The following is a 24,611-nucleotide window of genomic DNA, read 5'->3' on the forward strand; positions in this document are numbered from 1 at the left end:
ATCCAGTAGTTGGATCAGATAATGAAGGTCACGGTGAGGGTCATAGCCCAACTAATTAGAGAGAGAGTTAGTTTAGATGAGATGCAGTTTGGGTTCGTGCCAGGGAAAAGCACTACTGATGGTATATTTCTGGTAAGACAGGTGCAGGAGAAATACCTAGCCAAAGATAAACCTCTGTACCTGGCTTTTGTTGACATGGAGAAAGCGTTCGACAGGGTCCCCCGATCCCTTATCTGGTGGTCAATGAGGAAACTAGGGATAGATGAATGGTTAGTGAGAGCTGTGCGAGCCATGTACAGAGACGCTGTCAGTAAGGTGAGGGTTGGCAACGAGTACAATGAAGAATTCCGGGTGGAGGTAGGGGTCCACCAAGGTTCAGTCCTTAGACCCCTCCTATTTATCATAGTCCTCCAGGCAATAACAGAGGAATTCAAGACAGGATGCCCCTGGGAGCTCCTCTATGCTGATGACCTTGCTCTAATTGCTGAGTCACTATCAGAACTGGAGAAGTTTCTGATGTGGAAACAAAGATTAGAATCAAAGGGCCTTAGAGTCAACCTAGCTAAAACCAAAGTCCTAATAAGTAGGAAGGCAGGCAAACCACAAATCCCTTCAGGTAGATAGCCCTCCTCAATCTGTAGTAGAGGCATAGGTAGAAACTCTATAATATGTAAGCTATGGACACATAAGAAGTGCAGCAATATCAAAGGAAGGCTAACTGGGAAGATAGTTTTGGTATATGGCAGATGCTCAGGAGCAATAATTACTGAAAATGTGCAGAGAACAACTTCTGCCACATTCCAGGGAGAAAAACTAGAAATAGTTGATAGCTTCCATTACCTAGGTGACCTAGTCAGTAGCAGAGGAGGGTGTGCTGAAAATGTAGCTGCTAGAATAAGAATAGCCTGGGCAAAGTTTAGAGAGCTCTTACCTCTGCCGGTGACAAAGGGCCTCTTACTCATAGTAAAAGATAGACTGTATGACGCATGTGTACGAACAGCCATGCTACATGGCAGTGAAACATGGGCCGTGACTGCTGAGGACATGCGTAAGCTCGCAAGGAATGAAGGCAGTATGATCCGATGGATGTGTAATGTCAGTGTTCATACTCAACAGCATGTAAGTACCTTGAGAGAAAAGTTGCACCTAAGAAGCATCAGTTATGGTGTGCAAGAGAGACGACTGCGCTTATATGGTCATGTAGTGAGAATGGATGAGGATAACTGTGTGAAAAAGTGCCACACCCTAGCAGTTGAGCGAACCTGTGGAAGAGGTAGACCCAGGAAGACCTGGGATGAGGTGGTGAAGCATGACCTTCAAACATTGGGCCTCACCGAGGCAATGACTAGTGACCAGGACCTTTAGAAATATGCTGTGCTGCAGAAGACTCAGCAAGCTCAAGTGAGACCATAACCTTGTGGCCTATGCCAGGGGTGTAACCAGCCCACTTATGCGTACCTTTCCTTCATTGGACACTAAACTCTGCTTGTGAAGACCTGTTGAGGCAAGTGAAATCGAAATCAAATTCAATGACTGGCATCTGTGCTAGTGGAGTGCTAAGAGTACCATTCGAGCGTGATCGTTACCTGCGTCGCCTTACTAGCACTTATGCTGGTGGCACATGAAAAAACATTCGAGCGAGTGGGGAGATGTTAGAGATAAAGTGGTTCAGGAAGAAAGAAATGGTAAGCAGTGGTGCAGAAGGTATGGAGAACAGCAGTATGATAACTCTGTGAATAGATCAGAAAGTAGGAAGATGACGTAGAGAGTAAGAGTGGGGGGAAGAGGTAACTGGAAGCATAGCAAATGGGGTGATTGGTGGAAAGTAGTGTAGGAAGGGATGAAAATGAGGGATGGAGGAAATAGAACAGTTTTCACCACTTCATCCCATGTCTTTCTGGATCTCCCTCTTCCACAAGTTGGATCCACTTTAAGTGATCAGCACTTCTTTCTACATCACATGACCAAATCATTGCAATCTCCTCTCTTGTATGCTATACTTGATTACTCTTATACCTAATTTTTCTCTCAACACATTTATGAACCAAATGGTTCATACTAGCTTCATTCCTCCCCAGTCTTCACATAACCTCTGCATCCAGGACCCACATCTCTCTACCATATAGCATTGCTGTTAGCACACACGTATCGTACAGTTTGTCTTGCACTCTCATAGAGGCACCTTTTGTTCTTCTCTAGCCAGTTCTTATTGAAGCAACTAAATTTTCAGAACATCCTCCTTTACTGCTAGGTATGTTACCTAGGTAACAGAAACTATTTTCTACCTCTGGGGAGCCTTCTGATCATTTGAGGGTTCATCCTGATAATTCATTAGAGCTATTTTAATTCCTTCCTGCTCCACCCCAGTTACTCCTACCACTCTTCTTTAACCCTTTTAGCATTTAAACCGGTTATATCCGGCCAAAAGTATTCTGCTTGTTTTATGTTCAAACTGGCCAGATCTGGTCTCTCAGACCAAACCTACAATATCGTTTTAAAAATTAACAGCTACCTCATCAAAATCTCATAGCTACAAGATAATGCATGATTAGTTCAAAACAATGTGGATAAAAAAGGATTAATTTTGGTAGAATAATGCGAACACTAAAGGGTTAATGTGGTTTTGTGGCTTTTTTCTACCTAAGGAATCTGTCAAAATCACAGCCAACAATATCACTAGAGAGACTAAATTATTTGGTGTTGCTATCTATAGAAAGTGACATTATAAAAGCTATTGACTTTGAAGTGAATTCCTTACATAGTTATGTTCCTGCTGCTCTCCATACCTTCTGCACCACTGCTTATCATTTCTTTCTTCCTGAACCACTTTATCTCTCACATCTCCCCCCTCCTCCAAAATGATATTTACCTATTTCTTTACTACCCACAAGGGGCTAAACACAGAGAGGAAAAACAAGGACAGACAAACAGATTAAGTCAATTATATATCGACCCCAGTGCGTAACTGGTACTTAATTTATCGACCCTGAAAGGATGAAAGGTAAAGTCGACCTCGGCAGAATTTGAACTCAGAACGTAACAGCAGGCGAAATACCACAAAGCATTTCACCCAGCGTACTAACGATTCTGCCAGCTTGCCGCCCTTCCATCCAACCTATGCCAGCATGGGAAAAGAACAGCAAATAAGGATGCTAATGATAATATATATTATCCCCCATTATTTACTTCCCTCCCAAAATTCACAAGCCCAACAACCCTAACCACCCCATCATCACTGCCTACAACTGCCCCACAGAAATGGTCTCCAAATATCTCAACTGTATCCTTGCCCCACAAGTGGCTTCCCTTCCCTCCCATATCCATGATACTAACCATGCTCTCCATCTCTAACTATTTCTCCTTCCCTTTTTGGCCCCTCTAAATTTCTGTTCACTCTTGATATCAAGAATTTATATATGGTGACCCCCACACAATGAAGAACTTCTTGTGCTGAAACACTTTCTGGACCTTCAAAACCTGACCCACCCAACCTGACACCTCCACACTTCTTCATCTAACCGAACTTGTTCTCTCCTTCAACTGCTTCTTGTTTGCGGGGGATTTTTAATGTTCCATGCTTGCATTAGGAAAGGCATCCAGCTGTAGAAACTCTGCCAGATCAAGATTGGAGCCTGGTGCAGCCATCTGGTTCGCCAGCCCTCAGTCAAAATCGTCCAACCCATGCTAGCATGGAAAGCAGACGTTAAACGATGATGATGATGATGCTTGCATGGGTTGGATGGAATTTTGTTGAGGCAGATTTTAAGTATACTAAAATGACCAGATATGTTTTCACAGAAAACTGCAAATGAAAGGCATCTCTTGCATGACAAAGACAGTAACACACAAACACACACATATCTTCTATCTTTTATTTGTTTCAGTCATGAGACTGCGGCCATGTTGGAGCATGGGCGCCATCTTGAAGAATTTTTAATTGAATGAATTGACCCCGGTACTCATTTTTTAAAGCCTGGTTCTTATTTTATTGGTCTCTTACTCAACCACTAACTTACAGGGACATAAACACACCAGCATGTGTTGCCAAGCAGTGGTGGGGACAAACAAAGACACACACACACACACACAACACATGATACATATATATAACAGGCTTCTTTCTGTTTCCATCTATCATATCTACTCACAAGATTTTACTTGGCTCGAAGCTATAGTAGAAGGCACTTGCCCAAGGTGCCACACAGTGGGACTGAACCTAGAAATATATGATGGAAAGCAAGCTTCTTACTACACAGCCATGCCTGTGCCTATAAAATAAGAACACAGATGGATTTTAAAATCCATTTCAAATCCATTCATGTTTTTATTTCATATAAACACCTTACCTAGAACTATCCCTATATTGGATCTATAATTTGCATCAGATCATGAACTTATATGTGTGTATGTGCATATATATATATATATATAGATTATTTTATTTATTAGGGAATAAAAATTCCAGCGTCACAGGGATTCAAATAAAATGAATTATTCTCAATAAGGAAATATATGTCATTTAGAGATAGAAGTCCCCACGCAAAACATCAAATCCTAATATACATCACACCATATCATTGAATTTTATTTTAATACTTACTAATCATTTCTAAATTTCTCTGCTACACGTGTTTCTTGAGGTTTGTTTTACCGTTCCTTAAACACACAGTCTTTTACAGGAACATTTCTTAAGCGCAACCCCAATCGTCAGGCCTCTAAATAACTTTATTACAATTCAATACCAATTTCTAAATTTTCAATATTTTAACAGTTACGAATGTAATTAACAGACAAATATGCATTTGTGCAAATAAATTCGCCAAAACTTACAAAACTAAAGTCAAACGTGACTTATGCCTATAAACATACATATAGATTAATAATATGTAGGAATGAAAATTAAAATATATACTAGTGATGATATAATAATGAAAACAATGACAAAGAAATATATATTCGAATAAAAACTATAGTTAAAAGTGGACGTAAAGAAATGCGAATGAATGATAAAATGCAAAAAGAGATATAAAGGAAATCAATGGAGAAAAAAATTTACAAATGATAAAATATATTATATACACACACACACACACACACACAGTAATCCCTCGGTTATCGTGGATGTTACATTCCAGAACACCTACAATAGATGGAAATCCATGAAGTAGAAACAGTAATTTATGTTATTAGTGTTATTAATATTGTAGTCTTCTAATGTTGATTATTATACCAATGAATACTAACAGTGTGCAGTCACATTTTCCATTAGATTTTCCATGACCTCTGATGTTCTGACATGCTTTTGAAATGTTTCATGGGGTGGGGGATTTTTGTTTTGATTGGATTGAGAACAAGTCCTAGTTCAAAACAATGCTCTGCAGTCATATTGAGGAGGTGGCGGTGGTGGTGGTTGATTATCTTGTGCTACTTCTAATCTAAATAGTAGATAGTTCTCTTGTGAAGATAGAATTACTCCACTTGACAGTACAATGGCTCTGGCATCAATCCAAACATTTCCTTATTTTTGTGGTATTTCTCTATTTGCTATATAATGATGCTACAGAATGGTTCCATTATGTTTTATAAAAGTATTTCAGCTAACTAATAATAGAGATCCATCAAAATATTTACAAATGACTATATTGTTATGTAATAATTATCTACAAGATCATGTCCTTAGGAAATCTTCATTTCTTTTTAACCTTATTGAAAAATAAAACTATCTCTTAGTATTTAAATACTAAATATTGTATTCAGCTACTTGTAAACTGTATATGTGCTCCTTTTATTCTTAAATATAACAAAAGCTTGCTTTGCATCTGATGTGACTGAATTACAGATGGGATACTGAGTGTCACCTATTTCTTTTTTTTTTTCCCCACAAATAAAGTAGGAGTTGGCATTTGTCTTATGCACAAGAGCATCTTCTGTAAGAACAGTTATGGTAAATAAGACAGCTGCTCCAAACAATTTATACAAAAATTTGAAATTTCCAAAATTGTCAATTCTCAAAGCATAACCTTTATTTTAATAAAATTATTTGTACAGTGTTAGTGATTAATTGAACTTTCTTTATTTTTTTATATATTTAGCTATATTCTGCACTGATCTATATAGTACAGAAGTTTGGGAGGCATACTGAAGAATGTACTGTGCAGGTCATCCTGATGCGGTACCAGCCAGCCAGAAATTTACATTACTTAAAAAGCTGGTGTACTGCCAATGATCCTCCAGTGTTTGCAGGGAAGGACTCTGCTATTGATATTTTATCTCCAATTAAGCCAGTAAGCTGGCAGAATCATTACTGCACCAGACAAAATGCTTAGCAGTATTTCATCCAATTTTACATTCTGAGTTCAAATTCCACCAGGGTCAGATTTGCCTTTCATCCTTTCAGGGTCGATAAAATAAGTACCAGTTAAGCACTGGAGTCAATATAATTGAGTTACACCCTCCCGCAAAAGTGCTGGCCTCATGCCAAAATTTGAAACCAATATTTTATCTCCAATTGTCATTTCAGCAGCATCAACATCTAAGATTTGAGTCTGTTTCCCTTTTGAAATGGATTTCACTGTTTCTTGGAGTGCCTTTTAGCATAGTCTTCATATTCATAGCCAGCCTGGAGCTAAACAATGTTTCTAGCCAACCGAATTCTCTTACAGCAACTTCACTACTTTCATAATTGTTATAATGTGGATCCTTGTCCACTTGTATGTTGTAATATTCTTGTCCCCACTATTATGCTGCGGTAGTATTTCGCATCTTATCTTTGACTCATCTATTGTGCTATCACTGATAGCTCTGCAAGACAATGACTTTGAAACGTTTACTTTCAAGGTAACTCGAACTCGTATATATCACGTAACTGACACTGATTCCAACTGAGAACTTGTACAATATCTCTACTCTACTGACTTCCTACAACAACTGTCTGACTTAATAGTGGCTCTCATACCACTTTGTCATGTGGGAAGGAGTGTACCATTTTCACTACATCTTCCCTTTTAGTTATTTTTTTCTTTGGGAAGCAAGCAATTTTATTTTATTTCAATCACTTCTCCTCCCTTTTTTTTTTCCAGCTTAATATTTTTATTTTTGGCATCTATTTGTAGAAAGTCTGTGTTCTTCCTTTTTCTTCCACCTGTACACATGGATTCAACCACCTGTAATGGTCTTGGTACCTAGAATGTATCATACAGCCATTCTATACATTCTTCCAATCTGTTTGGTTAATTTTCTATGAATCTCTTCTTCAATTGGTTTCTGTGTCTTATTTCAATACCTTTTCTGTTTTTAATTCCGTACGTCATTTTCCCTATGCACTTGCTGGTGTATTGGGGTTCGGTGTCACCCTGTATACCCTTAGGAATTGCTGCAGAGCAACTTCGTCTGTGGTTTCTTTGTTTACTTTTCTCAAAGCTCTTTTAAAAGTGTCCACAAAACGCTCTGCCTGTCCATTTGATCTGGGATGGTAAGTCACTATTGTTTTATGTTCTACTGTGAACATTTCGCTGAATTTTCTAAATTCACTGGATACAAATTGTGTTCCATTATCGAATACAATCACATCTGGTATGCCAAATCTTGTGAATAATTGGTGCAAAAAATTTATTACAATTGAGGCAGTTGGTCTTTTGCACTTGACAATTTCCAGCCATTTTGTAAAACTGTCAACTACTACTAAGTAGTAATAACCATTTAATGGACCCACAAAACCGATATGTAGTCTTGACCATGGACTTTTTACTTCTGGCCAAAGCTCCCATTTTTTTAGTAGACAATTTCGCTGCAGACCACATCCTCTGCAGCCTTTTACTACGTTTTTGACTTCCTTGTCCACCTTCAGCCAATACACATAACTGAGCATAAGCACTTTCATCCTTGCTGCCCAGTCTGAATTGTCAACTTTTTCAATTATAGCTAAACTTTCTTGTCTTTCTAGCTCTTTATTGATCTGGTCCAATGCAACATATGGCACATTCTGTTCAGGCCTAAAAACAGATGCTACCTCTTCTTTTACTGCAATCCTCGCTTTTGTTTTAGTGCAACAGCCTAATCCTTCCAAAAAAACATTTGGAAACAATTCTTTAATTTTTTGTCTCAGTTGTTCAACATTTGAACTTATAACTGTGCCAACTACATTTTCACAGAGAACACTATCCCACATTTTAAATAACTCCATGCATTCTGTGCCAAATAGGTTTAGGAATTTTTTTCAACACATAAACGATTGTCCTTTTCATTTCACCTCAAAAAGTTACATTGCAGATACATTCACCAATGAAATATAACTTCTTTCCTGTCATACCATATGCTACTTTATTTGATTTAAATGATTTCGGCTTATTGATTTGTTATCATGTTTCTTCATTTATGATAGTGATGTCACTACCCATGTCTAATTGCATTTTGACATTAGTGGTTTCGATTCTTACCTTGATGAATTTTCTGTTCATTGTACAAATGTTTTCCTCTGATGACAAACTATTTATATTTTCTTGTTTGGTCCAGTTTTTCATCATCTTAGTTCTACAGTGTAATTTAATGTGTCCTGTGTTCCCACAGGACACTTCACTTTCTTGAACAGACACTCTTTTCTCAGGTGCCTACCCCCATGTCATACATAGGTTTATATCCTGATATATATCGTGATTTTTGTGAAATACTTTATCCGTCTTCCAACTCTTCCACACTGGTTTATCTATAAACAATCTCTGTGTTGGATTTCTTCTGTGTCCTGCCTTACTTTTATTATCATATTGCACTCTTCTGACAGTTTCTGGAGATTTATATCCTGGTTCATTTCTAGCTTTGTGAGAATTTCCATTCTGACTTCTGTGATCTTTTTAGCAGTAAGTCCATGAGCAAAAACCAGGCACTTGAATGAGTCTGGGGTTAGTTTATCCAGTTTAAATCTCTTGCACTTTCTGTTCACTCTTCCTGCATATGTGGTTAAAGTCTTCATCATTGCTTTTCTCAGTGTTCAAATACTTCCAGCAGATTTTGATTTTTTTGATTTTTCCAGTTTCAGCTAATGAGCTGTGGCCATGCTGGGGCACCATGCCTTGAAAGTGATTCCTTCTTCCGGGTTGTATTTGAATTCATTTATTAAATTTACTACGTGGTCTGGCGAAGACATATTTTCCAGTTTTGTTACCAACTTCATTAGTTGCAGCATTTGTTGTTGTTCTTGTTGTTCATTGAGTTGTTGCTGTTTTTGCAAGTCAACTAAACCCTCTAACAAGTTTTCCATAATTTTACGGATTTTTCATAAAATATATACAACAAAAATGTTTGTTACTCTTCTATCAAGTTTTTAATTTCTCCACATCGTCCACATAGATTGCTTATTTTCTTGTGAAAAAATTTTGTTTTCAACGTTGTCCACATGAATTGTTTACATCAAGGATCCATGAATTGTTATAACATGGATCCTCATCCACATGTATGTTGTCATCAGCACTGGTGGTATTTCATATCTCATCACCATTGATTCGTCTATTGTGCTATCGTTGAAAGCTCCACAAGACAATGACTTGAAACATCTACCTTGCTGGTAACTCAGACTTGTATATATCACATAACTGACACTGACTCCAACTGAGAACTCGTACAATGACTCTACTACTAGTGACTCCCTGACTGTCTGAATTTATAATGGCCCTCATACCATTTTGTCACATGGGAAGGAGTGTACCATTTTCACTACAACAATGACTTACTCTATCAATTTGACATCCCTGACTATCACATCTAACCCTTTAACTGTAAAATTAAATTTCATGGTCATTCCAATAATGATGTTAAATATCTACCGAAAAATATAATTTGTATTTTCTGCAAATCACATTGCTTCAGTAAAGTTGACATATCTCTACAAAAGTAGATTCAAACATGACATTCCTCAGTAAAAGATAAATTAATATATAAAACTACTTTCTACAGTTAAAGGTAATGAAATTTTGAGAGGATATATCTGATTTCCACAGTAAAAGGGTTAAAAATATTATGCATCAATAATCTGCATAAACCAAGGTCAGCCTGATGAAGCAGACCTTTGATCAAAAGTATCCTAGCCATGACTATCCCATTTTTTTAAAGTGTCTATCAATTTTTATATGATGGTAGTGTTGTGATTTGAGCAAAATTTAGTTGATATACCCAGCAGGTCAAGCAACAGTGTAGAAGTTTATTCATTAGTTACTCACAGAGTGGTTGGCGTTAGGAAGGGCATCCAGCTGTAGAAACACTGCCAGATCAGACTGGAGCCTGGTGCAGCCTCCTAGCTTCTCAGACACCGGTCGAACCATCCAACCCATGCTAGCACGGAAAACGGACGTTAAACGATGATGATGATGATGTAGTCATGGCTGTTTCTGCTGCTAAATAATCTGTGACTCAAACTGTACAATTGATGTATGTTTTCAGTCACAGACCTGATACTGGAGGCTGCTCAGAGAACTAAGAGCTCAAATCTTTTTCCTTCTGTTCACTTTCTGGCAACTTTAGGAAAAGGCTATAGTAGAAGACACTTCCCAAGATGCCATACAGTGGGACTGAACCTGGAGTCATGTGGTTGAGAAGCAAGCTACTTACCACACAGCCATGCCTGTGCCTAGTATAGTGGAAAATATTGTATTCAGTTTGAAATTCCAAGAATGTTACCGAAGAAAGATGGAAGGGGTTACAATAGCCAAAACATTATTACTGTAATATAAGAACACAAGTCTGAATATGTCAGTGTATAATAAAGAAGCTGTCAGCTATATCTGGTAATTCATATATGGCTCAGAGGTAAATTTACCTCCATGGTCCATATTTCAAGACTTAGAATTTAGTTGTGGTTCAGCACTGTAGAAATGCTAAAGCAACCCTGTAACTTACATTTTTATCTTTTTACTTGTTTCAGTGACAAGGCTATGGCCATGCTGGGGAACCACCTGGAAGGGTTTAATTGAGCAAATTGACCCCAGTGTTTATTTTTAAGCTTAGTACTTATTGTATTGGTTTCTTTTACCGAACCACTAAGTTTTGGAGACATAAACAAACTAACATTGGTTTGGAGTAGAGTAGGGACAAACACACACACACACATACATACAATGGACTTCCATACAGATTCAATCCACTAAATTCACTCATGAAATATCGGTTGGCCCAGGGCTAAAGCAGAAGATACTGATTCAAAGTGCTGTGCTGTATGACTGTACCACATGATTGCAAAATGTGCTTCTTTACCACACAACCATACCTGTGTCTGAATTTTTTCATTCTCTTTTTGCCTTTATTTGAAATTTTTTCATTCATTTTTGGTTTTCATTCGAATTTATATTCTATGTTTTACTTTATTATTTTTTTGTATTTTTTCTAGATTTATAAGTAATATTTGAAGAATTTTGATGGATTCAAATTTTCTGTAAGTTTCAATTTATTTTCTCTTTTACTTTTAATTTCTTCCCATTTAATTATTATTTTTTTTTTTTCGTTTTGCTAGCCACACAGTCTTGAAGCTGGAAATGCTTTGCTGATAGTTGGACCAGTTTATGATTTTAAAATACTGCATTTGTTTGCTATTGTGATGTTTTTGCAGCAAAACAAATAGAATATTTTGTAACTAGTTTTCTCAACATGCCAGTGTAACATAAAAAGCACCTGTGCTGGTGGCACATCAAAAGCACCCATGCTGATACCATGTATAAAGCACCTGTGCTCATGCTGCATAAAAAGTACCCAGTACTCTCTGTAAAGTGGTTGGCATTAAGAAGAGCATCCAGCGATAGAAACCATGTCAAAACAGATAATTGGAGTCTGGTGCACTTCTCTGGCTGTTGTTGTTTGTTCCTTCTCGAGCCATGCCTGGCTCATAAGGGCCGGTTTCCAGGTTTCTTGGCATATAGGTTCCCCACCTGGACGGGACACCAGTCCGTTGCAGGTAAGCTGCAAGATGCAGGAGGAAAGAGTGCGAGAAAGTTGTGGCGAAAGAGTCAGCAGAAGTTTCGCCATTACCTTCTGCCAGAGCTGTGTGGAGCTTAGGTGTTTCGCTCATAAACACACACGTCGCTCGGTCTGAGATTCGAACCCACGATCCCTCGACCGCAAGTCCACTGCTCTAACCACTAGGCCATGTGCCCCCACTCTCTCGATGGTCAGTTCCTGTCGAGCCATCTAACCCATACCAGCATGGAAAATGGACGTTAAATTGTAATGAATCTATATCCTCTCTTTTCTCCTACAGTTACTATAGTAACTGTTATTTTGATCTTACTGCATTTATTCTCCACTTCCAGATAAACTTACTCATTGCACCTATTGCTCCTCTCTTCAAACCTATGCTGTCTTTCCTACAACTTTTAAAGAAACTTTATCTGCATTTTTTTATACAAGGACCATCAGCAAATTCTTTTCCTCATGTAGCTGTGTGGTAAGAAGTTTGCTTCCCAACCACATGATTCCAGGTTCAGTTTCACTGCATGGCATCTTGGGCTAGTGTCTTCCATTATAGCCTCAGGCTAACCAAAGCCTTAGGAGTGGATTTGTTTGAGGGAAACTGAAAGAAGACTGTCATATATACAGTAATAAGAATTAGATGGCCATGGCTGGAATGCTTTTTTTATCATAAGTTTGCTCTGTCATAGCTGGCCAGGATATGAACAATAAGTTTGTAGATATGAAAAGCAAGTCTAAAAATGTCATGTAGAAAGCAAAAAAAAAAAAGAAAAAAAAAAAAACTAAAAGAAATGGTCTTGGAAATGGTTGTTATATAATTTAGAAATATTTTTCTCTGTAAATTTCATATCAGCCTTCTCTCCTGCCAAGTATAAAAAGCATTTGTGTGCAAGGTGTTTTATGAGCAAAAAAATATGTGTGTGCATGTGCAGGTATTTTATGTGCAATGTTTATCTGAATTTGTGACAGTTTGTACAAATTTACAATGAGATGGGTAGAAAGATGGAGGGAGGTAGGGGGGAACACCCTCCATAAAAGCTAGAAGAACAACAGTAAATGTTTGTATGTGTTTCCCTGTCTGATGTGTGTATATTTGTTTTAATAACAAACCAACGTTGATAATCAATTTTATGAACTGTAACGATAAGGTAAAGAGGTTTTTCTTTTAGCTCTGTATTTATAATAAACATGTTCATGTGTGCACATATGCATGCATCTGTCTGGGTGTAAATGTATAAATGTATTTCAATCTGTCTATATATGGGTACAGGCTTGGCTGTGTGATTGAAAAATTAACTCCCAGACAAAGTGGCTTTAGGTTTGATCTCATTGCATACATGTAGTTGGTGAGTCTATGTATCTACATCATCATCATCGTTTAACATCCGCTTTCCATGCTAGCATGGGTTGGACGGTTTGACCGGGGTCTGGGAAGCCAGGAGGCTGCACCAGGTTCCAGTCTGATCTGGCAGCGTTTCTACAGCTGGATGCCCTTCCTAACACCAACCACTCCGTGAGTGTAGTGGGTGCTTTTTACATGCCACCGGCACAGGGGCCCGATGAGGCTGGCAAATGGCCATGATCAGTTGGTGCTTTTTACGTGCCACTGGCACAGAAGCCAGTCAAGGCGGCACTGGCATCGGCCACGTTCGGATGGTGCTTTTAACATGCCACCGGCACGGAAGCCAGTCAAGGTGGAATTGGCATCGGCCATGTACGGATGGTGCTTTTAACATGCCACCGGCACAGGTATCACAACTACAATTTCCATTTGATATATTGATACTACTTTGTAGTGGACATTAAGTCTCATTAGATTCACTTAGCGATATCTCTTCTTTTTTTTAAAACCCCTTTTTGGAACTACCTTAATTACTAAGCAAATGCTTTGTTGGGAAACATTAAAAATCCCCACCCCCAAAATTTCAGGCCTTGTGCCTGCTGCAGAAAGGATTGTTGTTGTTGTTATTGTTACTACTAGTGGTGGTAGTGGTAGTAGTGCTGGTAGTAGTAGTAGTGGTAGTGGTAGTAGCAAAGTGGTGAGCTGGCAGGATTGTTCGTATGCTGAGCAAAGTGCTTCATCTTTACATTCAATTCTGTCCATGGTCGACTTTACCATTCATCCTTTCCAGGTTGATAAAATAAGTACCAGTTGAGTACTGGGGTCAATGTAATCGACTTGCCCCCTCCCCCGAAATTGCTGGCCTTGTACCAGAATTTGAAACCATTATTACTAAGGTGGCGAGCAGGCAGAATCATCCGTACATGGGGCAAAGTGGTCAGCTGCATTTTGTCTGTCTTTACGTTCTGAGTTCAAATTCTGCTGAGGTCAGCTTTGCCTTTCACTCTTTTGGTGTTGATAAAATAAGTATCAGTTGACCACTGGAGGGTCAATGTTACTGACTTAGCCCTCTCCAAAATTGATAACCTTGTACCAAAATTTGAAACCATTATTATTATTATCATCATTATTATTATTATTATTATTATTGAGTGGGAGAGCAATGCATGCCATCAAAGTGACACTGGGGTAAAATATACGAAGCCCAGTATACCCATCATGACTACCCGTGTGATAAGGGTACATTAGGCACATGCATCACAACCATATGTGCGTGACATGGTGATCTCATATCAAGATAAATAGTGCATGGCCTTGCAGGTGGGGCCCAGTTAGAATTTTCTTCTGGTCGAGTAACCCATCCTGCTCAAAAGGTCCCCTGAATAAGGGTTGTTTAAGGATGTTGAACGAAACACTCATGTTTCCAGAGGTGAATTATTCAAATCCCAAAGAATCCCTCTCAACACATGGCCATGTTGCTCCCCCACTACTTCTGTTTGTGATCAGAGATGCACATATCGTCAGCCACCAAGGGACATGCTCAACTGGTTACGGTCAAACAACTGACAAGCAAATCTATGGTATTGAGCAGAATATTTGCTGTAGCCCATCTTTTATACCAAGACAAAACAATGTACAGGATAACACTTCCAATCAGTTAAGATCAAAAGCCATGAGAGCCACTGTCTGGTACTGCATCGGGGCGTTTTATTTTATTATTATTATTATTATTATTATTATTATTATCATTATTAAGGCAGCAAGCTGACAGAATCATTAACATGCCTAGCAATATTTCATTTGTCTTCATGTTCTGAGTTCAAATTCCAATGCTGGTACTTATTTTATCAGAACCAATAAAATAAGTTCTAGTTGAGGACTGGGATTGATGAAATTGACTTACCCCCAACCCCTGCAAAATTTCAAGCCATATGCCTATAGTAGAAAGGATTACTACTACTACTACTACTAGGAAAAAAATAACTGAGATGGTGTCAGCTTGAACACAGGTCTTCATGTTCACAGCTGGATCATAAAGCCATCTTGTTCACAGTTCTCCAGGGACTTAAGAAGCAACAAACATTACATATATACAAGCTCTACCTTGTGAACTAACAAGGATGTATCTGTGTAGTTGTCCAATCTTCTAGAAATAGCATTCAAATTACACTCTATCATCATGAACATAGTAAGAACACATTGGATGATGTACTCCTAGATGTGTTTACTTTTGGGAGAAAAGACAGAATAATAATCACAGTTGCAATACCTTTCATTATAAGTCTGCTCAATCAGATAGGTTTGGAGTTAAACAATAACAACAACCCATTAAAAATAAAAAGTAAAGAAAAAAGATTCTTCTCTCTTTCACTGTCCCATGGATCTTTTCTCTAGAAATGTCTTATTAATCACAGTTCTCCACCATCTCTGGTCAATTATTTTTCAATGACAACACTGTACTCTTACATAATATTTATTTATAACACTCTTAATTTTCTTTTCAGAAACTATTGAGGTGACATTTCAAGTCACTTGAGATGTCTTGTTATTTTTAATTTTTCTCTTTATATATATATATATATATATTATATATATATATATATATATATATTATTGTGTGTCTACTTTCTTGCAGGTCATCATATTTTAAATATGTAGCAACTGAAAGTAACCATGCATTCATTGCTTGATTTTAATAATAGAATAACCACTGGTTGCTGTTGTTGTTTAGCCCCAGGCCAGCTGGTCAATTGAGCAGAGTTCATTCTGTCTTTCATCATACACTGTCAGTTGTTGTGGTTACTGCTGTTTAGCTCAAAGTCGAAATGGATCTGTAATCAGAAATCATTCCAGTTATGGACATCCTGTTCCCTCCCCAACCCCCAGCCCCTTGCCAGCTGTTATGTCTAGAACTGTGTCGTTATTCAATGTTTTTTCCTTCTTTAACCCTTCTGTTGCTATCTTCCTTTCAAATTACACAGTTTTCATTTCAATTAAATTTGAAAATAATTTTGTCATTATTTCGGTGGTGTTTGGAACATAAATAAGTTAACAGGAAATTTTGATGGAAGGCAGTTTGTATCAGAGAACCAAGGGTATTTTCAGGCAGGATGCAGGATGGTATCAAAATGGTTAGGAAAGCAGAATGTGAGATCAGCTAAATATGACTGCTATTTCTAGTCAGTTAAGCAACCACATAGGGGACACCTTGTGGTTTGTACTACTAATAATAATATGCTGAAAGTGAAGCCATAAAATATAGTGTTTCGTAACCAGTCACTACAAATAGTTCCTAGTCTTTAATCTAAGATTTGCATGGTGAAACTCAACTATCAACCATATAACAAACCTCTTTATAATAAGGTCATATCTCACTGCTGTCATTGTGTGCTGTGCACCTGAAGAAAGCATCTAAATTTGTTAACTCTGGTTGTAATATGTAGCACCGGCCTTTGTAGGTAACCTCTATGGATTAACTGATTGTTTTGTTTAGGTGACTGCTTACATGCAATGGTTGTGTTCAAATAGATTGTTTGAATGGTTATTTCCATGCAGCAGCTGTGCTCCAACACACAGATAAGACTACCTGACAATGTAGCCATGCTTTCAGGTACATAAAATGAAAACCAGATAATTAATATTTAGGAAAGGTGCAAGCAGGGACAGTGCAAAAAAAAACAAGAAAAAGGCAATGAGCAAAAGTTCAGTGTACTTGTGCTGTGGAAGGAAAGAAAATAGAAGTAAAATGAAAGCCAATACTTTTGCTGGGAAGCATCTAATCTGGCACCGTGCCGTCTTTGCAACAGTCTACTTTCTCATTTCCTTTCATCATCATCAACATTAATAATTTTTCTATTATTAAGCTCATAGTTTTTATTTTTACCAAATAGGTAAGTAGCTTGCTTACCAACCACATGGTTCCGGGTTCAGTCCCACTGCATGGCACCTTGGGCAAGTGTCTTCTACTAATGCTGTTCCCTCTCCATTCATTTCACACCCTGGACTAGATGTATTTTCTCATGTCACCTGTTGTTTGGTGATTACCTGTGATAGAATTAACAAGTACTCTCTTAACTATTTTCCTGTTTCTCCACTGCATTCCCTACATACAGACTCCTGCTACTCTACCAACACATACACACATCCATACTAACAAGCACATACTATTATGTCTATACCACAAGCACACATACATATGACAGTGCATGCACACATACACACTCCCTCTTTCCCTTTCCTTCTCTCTCTCTCTCTCTCTCCACAGATCCTATATTCATTCCTTCAATGTAATTAAATCTGATACAGATTTCTCAACTGTACCTATTGATTTTGAAACAATAACTTACCTTCATTATCCTCAATTAAAACAGATTAGCAGTAAGCTAGAGTAACAATATACAGTCAGTAATATATAGTGACTGCTATACTGTCATCGTACCAACTATAGTAATATATAGCCAACTGCTGTAATACCAATTGTAGTAATATACAGGAGTAGACAGTCACTAGTGATACTAAATATCCTATGATGGTAGTCTCTGATAGTCTGAGAAAGACGGTTCTGCTGTTTCTTGCTGAGCAACCTGCACAAATGATTTGTTTATAATGATCACATGTGCTGTGCTGTACATTTGCTCACTGTCTCTATCAAATTGACATTACCTGAACAGGTGCACAGGAGTGCCACATAGCAGGTGCCAAAGGGATCGCAGAGAAATACAGGATGAAGTGTTTTGCGCAAGAACACAATGCACCATCCAGTCCAGGAATTGAAACCAAGATCTTGCAATCATGATTGCAACACTCTAACCACTGGGCCAAGCACTCTCCAAATATTATATGTGTATATTTAAACATCCATACATATATGTGTGCATGCACATGCGTGCATACACACACACACACACACACACGGTGATATAAAATCTACTGCTTCTTTACCCTTATCTACCAACAGCTTATATTTTTCCTTCTTAAATTGTAGTTATGTCTATGTGTGTGAGTGTATGTCATAGACAGAAGATTGCATGTATGTAAGAGTGTGTGTATGTTTGTATATGTATGTCATGTTTTTCGCATTCAGTGTCATGTGTTTGGCATTCGTCAACTACGTAACTCTTACCAAAACCCCTGTCACTGCTTGTCAATTTCAGTGTTCCTCTGTTGGCTTGAATTTTTTTATGTTAACGCTCTTTGTATCTCTTTTACTTTCTCTCACCATCTCTTGAGTAATATAAAATGTGACTGGAGAAATCAGCTAACAAACCAATTTATATCAGGTATGATTATATAGATTCAGAACGAAGGTGGCAAGCTGGCAGACATGTTAGCAGGCTGGGCAAAATGCTTAGTGGTATTTCATCTGTCGTCACGTTCTGAGTTCAAATTCTGCTGAGGTCAACTTTGCCTTTCATCCTTTCGGGGTCGATAAACAAAGTACCAGTTTTGTACAAAGTACCAGTAATCGACTTAATTCCTTTGTCTGTCCTTATTTGTCCGCTCTATGTTTAGCCCCTTGTGGGCAATAAAGAAATATATATAGATTAAGACCAATAGAATAAGTACTAGGATTACAATGAATAAGTCCTGGGGTCGATTTGCTCAACTAAAGGCAGTGCTCCAGCATGGCCACTGTCAAATGACTGAAACAACTAAAAGAGTAAAAAAAAAATAGTGAATAGTTGCAGAATTTTGTGCTTCATCAATATGTCCATATGAATGTAAATATATTTGTGTGTGTGTATGCATTAGTTATATAAATATATATACATATTCTTGTATATATATATATTTGTATGTATGCATGTTATATCTGTGTGTAGAGAGAGAGACTTGTAAATGTATTTGTACGTATGCATATGTTTAACTAAAGCAAACAGGATTACAAGCATGTTTAAACATTTTGTTGACCTTATGCATACTTTACACTGATATAATAGGCTGTGCCTGCTTTTAACACAAAGGCACATAGACTACTTTATGTGTGTAAGGAATCTCAGTTAAACCAAATATCTACTTATTATGCACTGTTCACCTGTCTATGCATTTGTAAATGTAAGATATTCTAATTGATTGGTAAGAAAGTATTCATGAAAACGGCTTGGATGGGGGGATTGCCAATCATTCTTGATACTTGTTTAATGCCAAACAGAATTGTAGAATCCCTACTCGTTGCTGCTATCACTATCTTTTAAAACCCAACAGCCAAGCAGTAAAACCTATATAGTTATACATTTAAAAGACATTCGTATGTGTTTGTTTTACGTTTGCTTTTCCCATGCCAGCTTCATCTGGACAAATATCTGGACATCTGGCACTGTTTTACAACCAGATACCCTTCTTGTCAATAGTTCTTACCTGTTTTACGAATAATGGATATTTTATTCCATTCATCTTTGAGAGAACTGAGCTGCAAGATAAGTTGTTAACAGGGAATGTCAAAAAACATCACCATTATAAATACATACACACACATATATATATATGTATGCATGTGTGTGTGTGTACATGTATATATATATATTAAATTGATATGAATAAATATTAGACCTTGATCTTAGCCATAAGACTTATAGATGCCTGTGTGTGTGTCTCTCTCTCTCTCTATATATATATATATAGAGAGAGAGAGAGAGAAAGAGCTATAAGAAAATGGAGGGGATCAATAGGTGGTATTCATCAACTTTTAGACATTATATTATGTCAATTTATTCATTTACTAAAAGGACAATTATAACAATATACATACATGTATAACATATGCTTTACATATAAAATATATAAAATATCAGTAATTATTAAAATATGTAACACAGCAATAGAAATTGGGATAATATCTTACAGCTGTTTCAGCCAAGAGGTAAAAATACCTCATGCTACTTTTATCCCTCCAGTTGACTGAAGTAATTAATAGATGAAATTGAGGTACTTGGGTGTTTCTCTAGGCTTCGTCAGAGATTTTTAGAAAGTACATAAGATTAAGTTATAAATATAAATACACGCATATATACATACTTTTACATAAATACATATACCTACACTTAAATGTACATGCATATGTGCATGTATATGCATACAAATGAATCAATTATTATTATTATTATTACATGCATTATATTCATATCAGATAAAATATAAACAGAGGTATGAGAAAGTTATTATAAGAGAAGTGATGAATATCACCTCCATTTTCTTATTGCTCCATAAATTAATGGTAAAATAACTTTTTACCCTCACCCATTTATTACACTCGGCAATGTAATTGCCATGCAATTGAAAAACAATTGTGTATTAATGATTGGGTATTCTACCAGCAGTATATTGGATAGATACTATCCCTTAGTTGGTTGGATTCATAATCTCTTTCTTGGAATTATATATATATATGTATAGAAATTAAATATAAATTACAAAATGGGACAAGAACGTAAAAACACACAAAGAGACGGCACAAAAAAACAGACGGGTCATTCGAAGCCTCTAATCTTCAGTCGGGAACCGGATCATCTTAGCAATTTCGGCTGATTAATCCTCGATATCGCTCCGATACGGCCAGCCCCAAAGAAAAACTAAGCTATGGGCATTAGTTTTCTTGGAAAGAGGATCGAATGTATACGAAACAAGGACAGGATGCCACACAAATATAAATACAAGAGACAAAAAATAGAAATAAAAAACAAGAATAGTAATAACAGGACAAAACAGTGGGTGTCTTACGACTTCAGACAATTTTTAACTTATCTTGGCTGGCGTATTTGAAAAATGCCTTTGCGGCAAACGAGGACAACAGTGTTAACGTGGCAGTGGTCAAGCCGGAAAGACCAGTTTGAAGGTGGTCACGTGAGAGGACGGAAGAAAGAGAAAGAAAAGCAGAGGGCAAGGAATCAAAGAGAGAGAGAGAAAGAAAGGGATGAAGGCACCAAGGGGGAGAGAGAGAGAAGGAAGGAATTAAAGAGGGGAGAAGAAACAGGATTGGCTTAGCAATAGAAATAATGGTGCAAAGTAAGAAAGACGGAGAAATGTGATAGAGTGGGGGAAGAATCAGAGGCAAGGAAAGAGAAAGACACAGACTATAGAGAAAGTGTGTGTATAGACGTCGTACAAGGTGGAATGTGCATACATAGGAGATAGGGGTACGTTACACCGCAATACTATATGTATAGAAATTAAATATAAATTACAAAATGGGACAAGAACGCAAAAAGAGACGTAAAAAGCACCCACTACACTCGCGGAGTGGTTGGCGTTAGGAAGGGCATCCAGCTGTAGAAACTCTGCCAGATCAGATTGGAGCCTGGTGCAGCCATCTGGCTTCCCAGACCCCGGTCGAACCGTCCAACCCATGCTAGCGCGGAAAACGGACATTAAACGATGATGATGATGATGATGATGATATATATATAAATTTTCAGAATGAGATAAAAATCCAAGGCTGTGAAAGATTTCAAAACATTTATAAAGGGGTCTTACATCTGTTTCCGGGATATTTTATGTATCCCTTCATCGGCGACAATGTGAGAAAATGGTTAAGCATATCTTATCTAGAATAACTATAGCTTAACCATTTTCTCACATTGTCGCCGATGAAGGGATATATAAAATATCCCGGAAACAGATGTAAGACCTCTTTATAAATGTTTTGAAATCTTTCACAGCCTTGGATTTTTATCTCATTCTGAAATTTTTTTTTTAAATATACACATGCTGATAGATGACCTACATTGGACTCCTCATTTGTGTAATCACCGAACTTAGAGCTTAACTATTGTCTGTCCGTAGCACTTACTCAGCATTACCTGACACATTTGGGTCTTACTGACACCATTACCTCTCATAACCTCTCTCTCTCTCTCTCTCTCTCTCTCTCTCTCTCTCTCTCTCTCTCTCTCTTTATATATATATATATATATCTCATCTCATCTCATCTCACTATATATAAACGGCAGTTTGTCTGTCTGTGTGTCTGTCAGGTTGTACCCTCACCCTGACCACGGCTTTCAACCGATTCTGATGAAACTTGACACACACATAGCCCAATGTCATAATTCAAAACTAACACAGCAAAAATTTTGAAAAGTTCCCCCAGTTCTGAAAAAAAATCGATAAATTCGACATGGGTCGAGAATCTAAGCTTTTTATATGCAACACGTTTTCTACAGACTGTCTAGGGGACGCAACTCGACCTTTTAACTCTCGGAACACGTGGGGTAAATATACCAAAATGTATAAAAATGTACAAAAATGGCAAAAAAGCGGGCAGCAATGTGAGTGACAACAACGAAAAAGTCAAAAGTGACCAAACTGAACAAACGAATGGAAAAGGTTTTTTGGTGCACACGACAAAAGCGGTTTATAATAAACCAAGAGTTTGCAAGTAGCGTTCGAGGACCCTTAGGGTATGTCAAAAATTTAAGGTAAAACGTTTGGGGTGGTAGTTATAAAGAAAGTGTAAACAAAAAAAGTATTCGAATAACTTGCGGCTGCAGCAGCTATTGGCAGAAGTGGGGTAAAGTCTCAAATGTAATTTCTTCCTGGTAGGAAATGGTTGGGTTGAATTATCGATAGCTGTTTGATAGTTATTTGGGAGTGAAGAGAAGACATTGCAACCTACACATGCGCCTTTGTTCCCTAGAGGGAAAGGACTAGATTGGGATTAGTCGTTGCCTACTAGGGGCTCTTACATACCTGGGCAACGCCGGGCTATGCTGCTAGTATATGAATAATCCAAAGTGTACAGTACTATATATCCATTATGGCTGATCTTACCAATTGGTTTTGCGCTAGGGATTCAACAGAGTGTTAGGTAGCAATTTGATTATGTAAACCTCTCCTCTCTGTCTATATACACACCCACACATTATATATATATATATATATATATATATATATTATATATATATATATATATGAGAGAGAGAGAGAGTCAACAGATGAGATCCAAAAATGCTCAGTATAGAAATCGCTTAGTAGCACTCAAATAATTTGAACTCACACTCTGAAATCTTTACTGAGGACTAAATCTGTGGACTTAGTCCTCAGTAAAGATTTCAGAAGATATTTATACAAGGGGGTACCCAAAAGTAAGTGGAAACATTCTCTGTGGACAAACCCGCTGTAGTTCAGGCTTCCTCTGCTGTTTTTGTATATGTCGAATAGTATTATAACAAACCCTTTTGATGTATACATACACACACACACATATATGGTTGCTTAGACTGCTAGAAATATTCTTATAGTAGAAATAGCAGTAGGTATGAATGCAGATCTGCAGTGACCGGAGGGATACAAGCCGACTATGGTCTACTGATTGTGTAACATAAATTTATGACTTTGGTACCTATTTGTAGTTCATATAAAGAGTGTGACTTCTGCAAGGCCTGAACAAAATGCAGCATAAATAATAAAAAAAGAAGGGATATGTTCATTTATAACACTGGACAACAAAGATTTTGCTTCTGGGGTAAAAGCATATGTTTTTAGACTAAATTGAGGATGCTGATTTTGTATCCACGCTCAGAATTGTTGTAGCATGTCAGGAATTTGAGTTATGTGCATGCACAAAATTATAGCTATACTTTTGGCTTGATATAGGCCATATTATAAAATTTGCTAAAATGAAAGCAGCCTTAATTCAAAATTAAAAAAATAACTGCAATAAAACAAATGATGAGAAAGTTCATTATTTAGTTTATTAATAGATGGCACTGACGTATTGTTTGCAATATGTCAGTTTGTTCTTGGTAACTTTCAGTGTCATTTGCCCTGCCATCACATGTGGTATGTGTATCTCTTGCTCTGCGTGATTACTCTTTTAATTGTGATCATTGTGTTAGATCATGAATAGGAGAGGCTGTGTGAATTGCCCTGACAACTTTTGTTATGTCTGGAAAATTTGCTCCATATGACCAGTGATAGAACATTGCCACCAAATTAAAAACTGCCTATAAATATTACTTTGGGTGTAAAGTTGGAGACCAAGACAAGAGGTGGGCACCTCATAAATGCTGCACCGCGTGTTACTTGGGGTTTACACAGTGGCTGAATGGAAAACAGAAGGGAATGCCTTTTGCTGTACCAATGGCATGGCATGAGCCATCCAATCATGTCTCTGATTGTTACTTTTGTATGACTAATATTAGTGGTTTCTCAAAGAAAACCAAAGCAAAATTTGTGTATGCAGAATGTATGTCAGCTCTAAAACTGGTCCCACATGACTTCAAGAGCCCCGTCCCAGTTCCCCTTTCACATGATTCACTTGAAGACCTTGACACATTGCACAATGAACTTCCTGATTCACCTATCAACAATGAGTACATAGTTGATT

General features: G+C 37.5%; 1 protein-coding gene across 3 annotated transcripts in view; it reads left to right on the plus strand.

Moving 5' to 3' along the window:
• LOC115215554 (mitochondrial glutamate carrier 1-like) overlaps positions 1-24,611 on the plus strand; it is a 75,165-nt gene that overhangs the window by 6,517 nt on the left and 44,037 nt on the right. For all 3 annotated transcript variants that reach the window (XM_036506106.1, XM_029784752.2, XM_029784751.2), the window contains exon 2: positions 11,372-11,416. In XM_036506106.1, the coding sequence (XP_036361999.1) occupies positions 11,400-11,416 (17 nt within the window). In that variant the 5' untranslated portion in view covers positions 11,372-11,399. The remainder of the gene's footprint in view (positions 1-11,371; positions 11,417-24,611) is intronic.

This window comes from Octopus sinensis, linkage group LG9, assembly GCF_006345805.1.
Source record: "Octopus sinensis linkage group LG9, ASM634580v1, whole genome shotgun sequence".
Taxonomy (NCBI): Eukaryota; Metazoa; Mollusca; class Cephalopoda; order Octopoda; family Octopodidae; genus Octopus; species Octopus sinensis.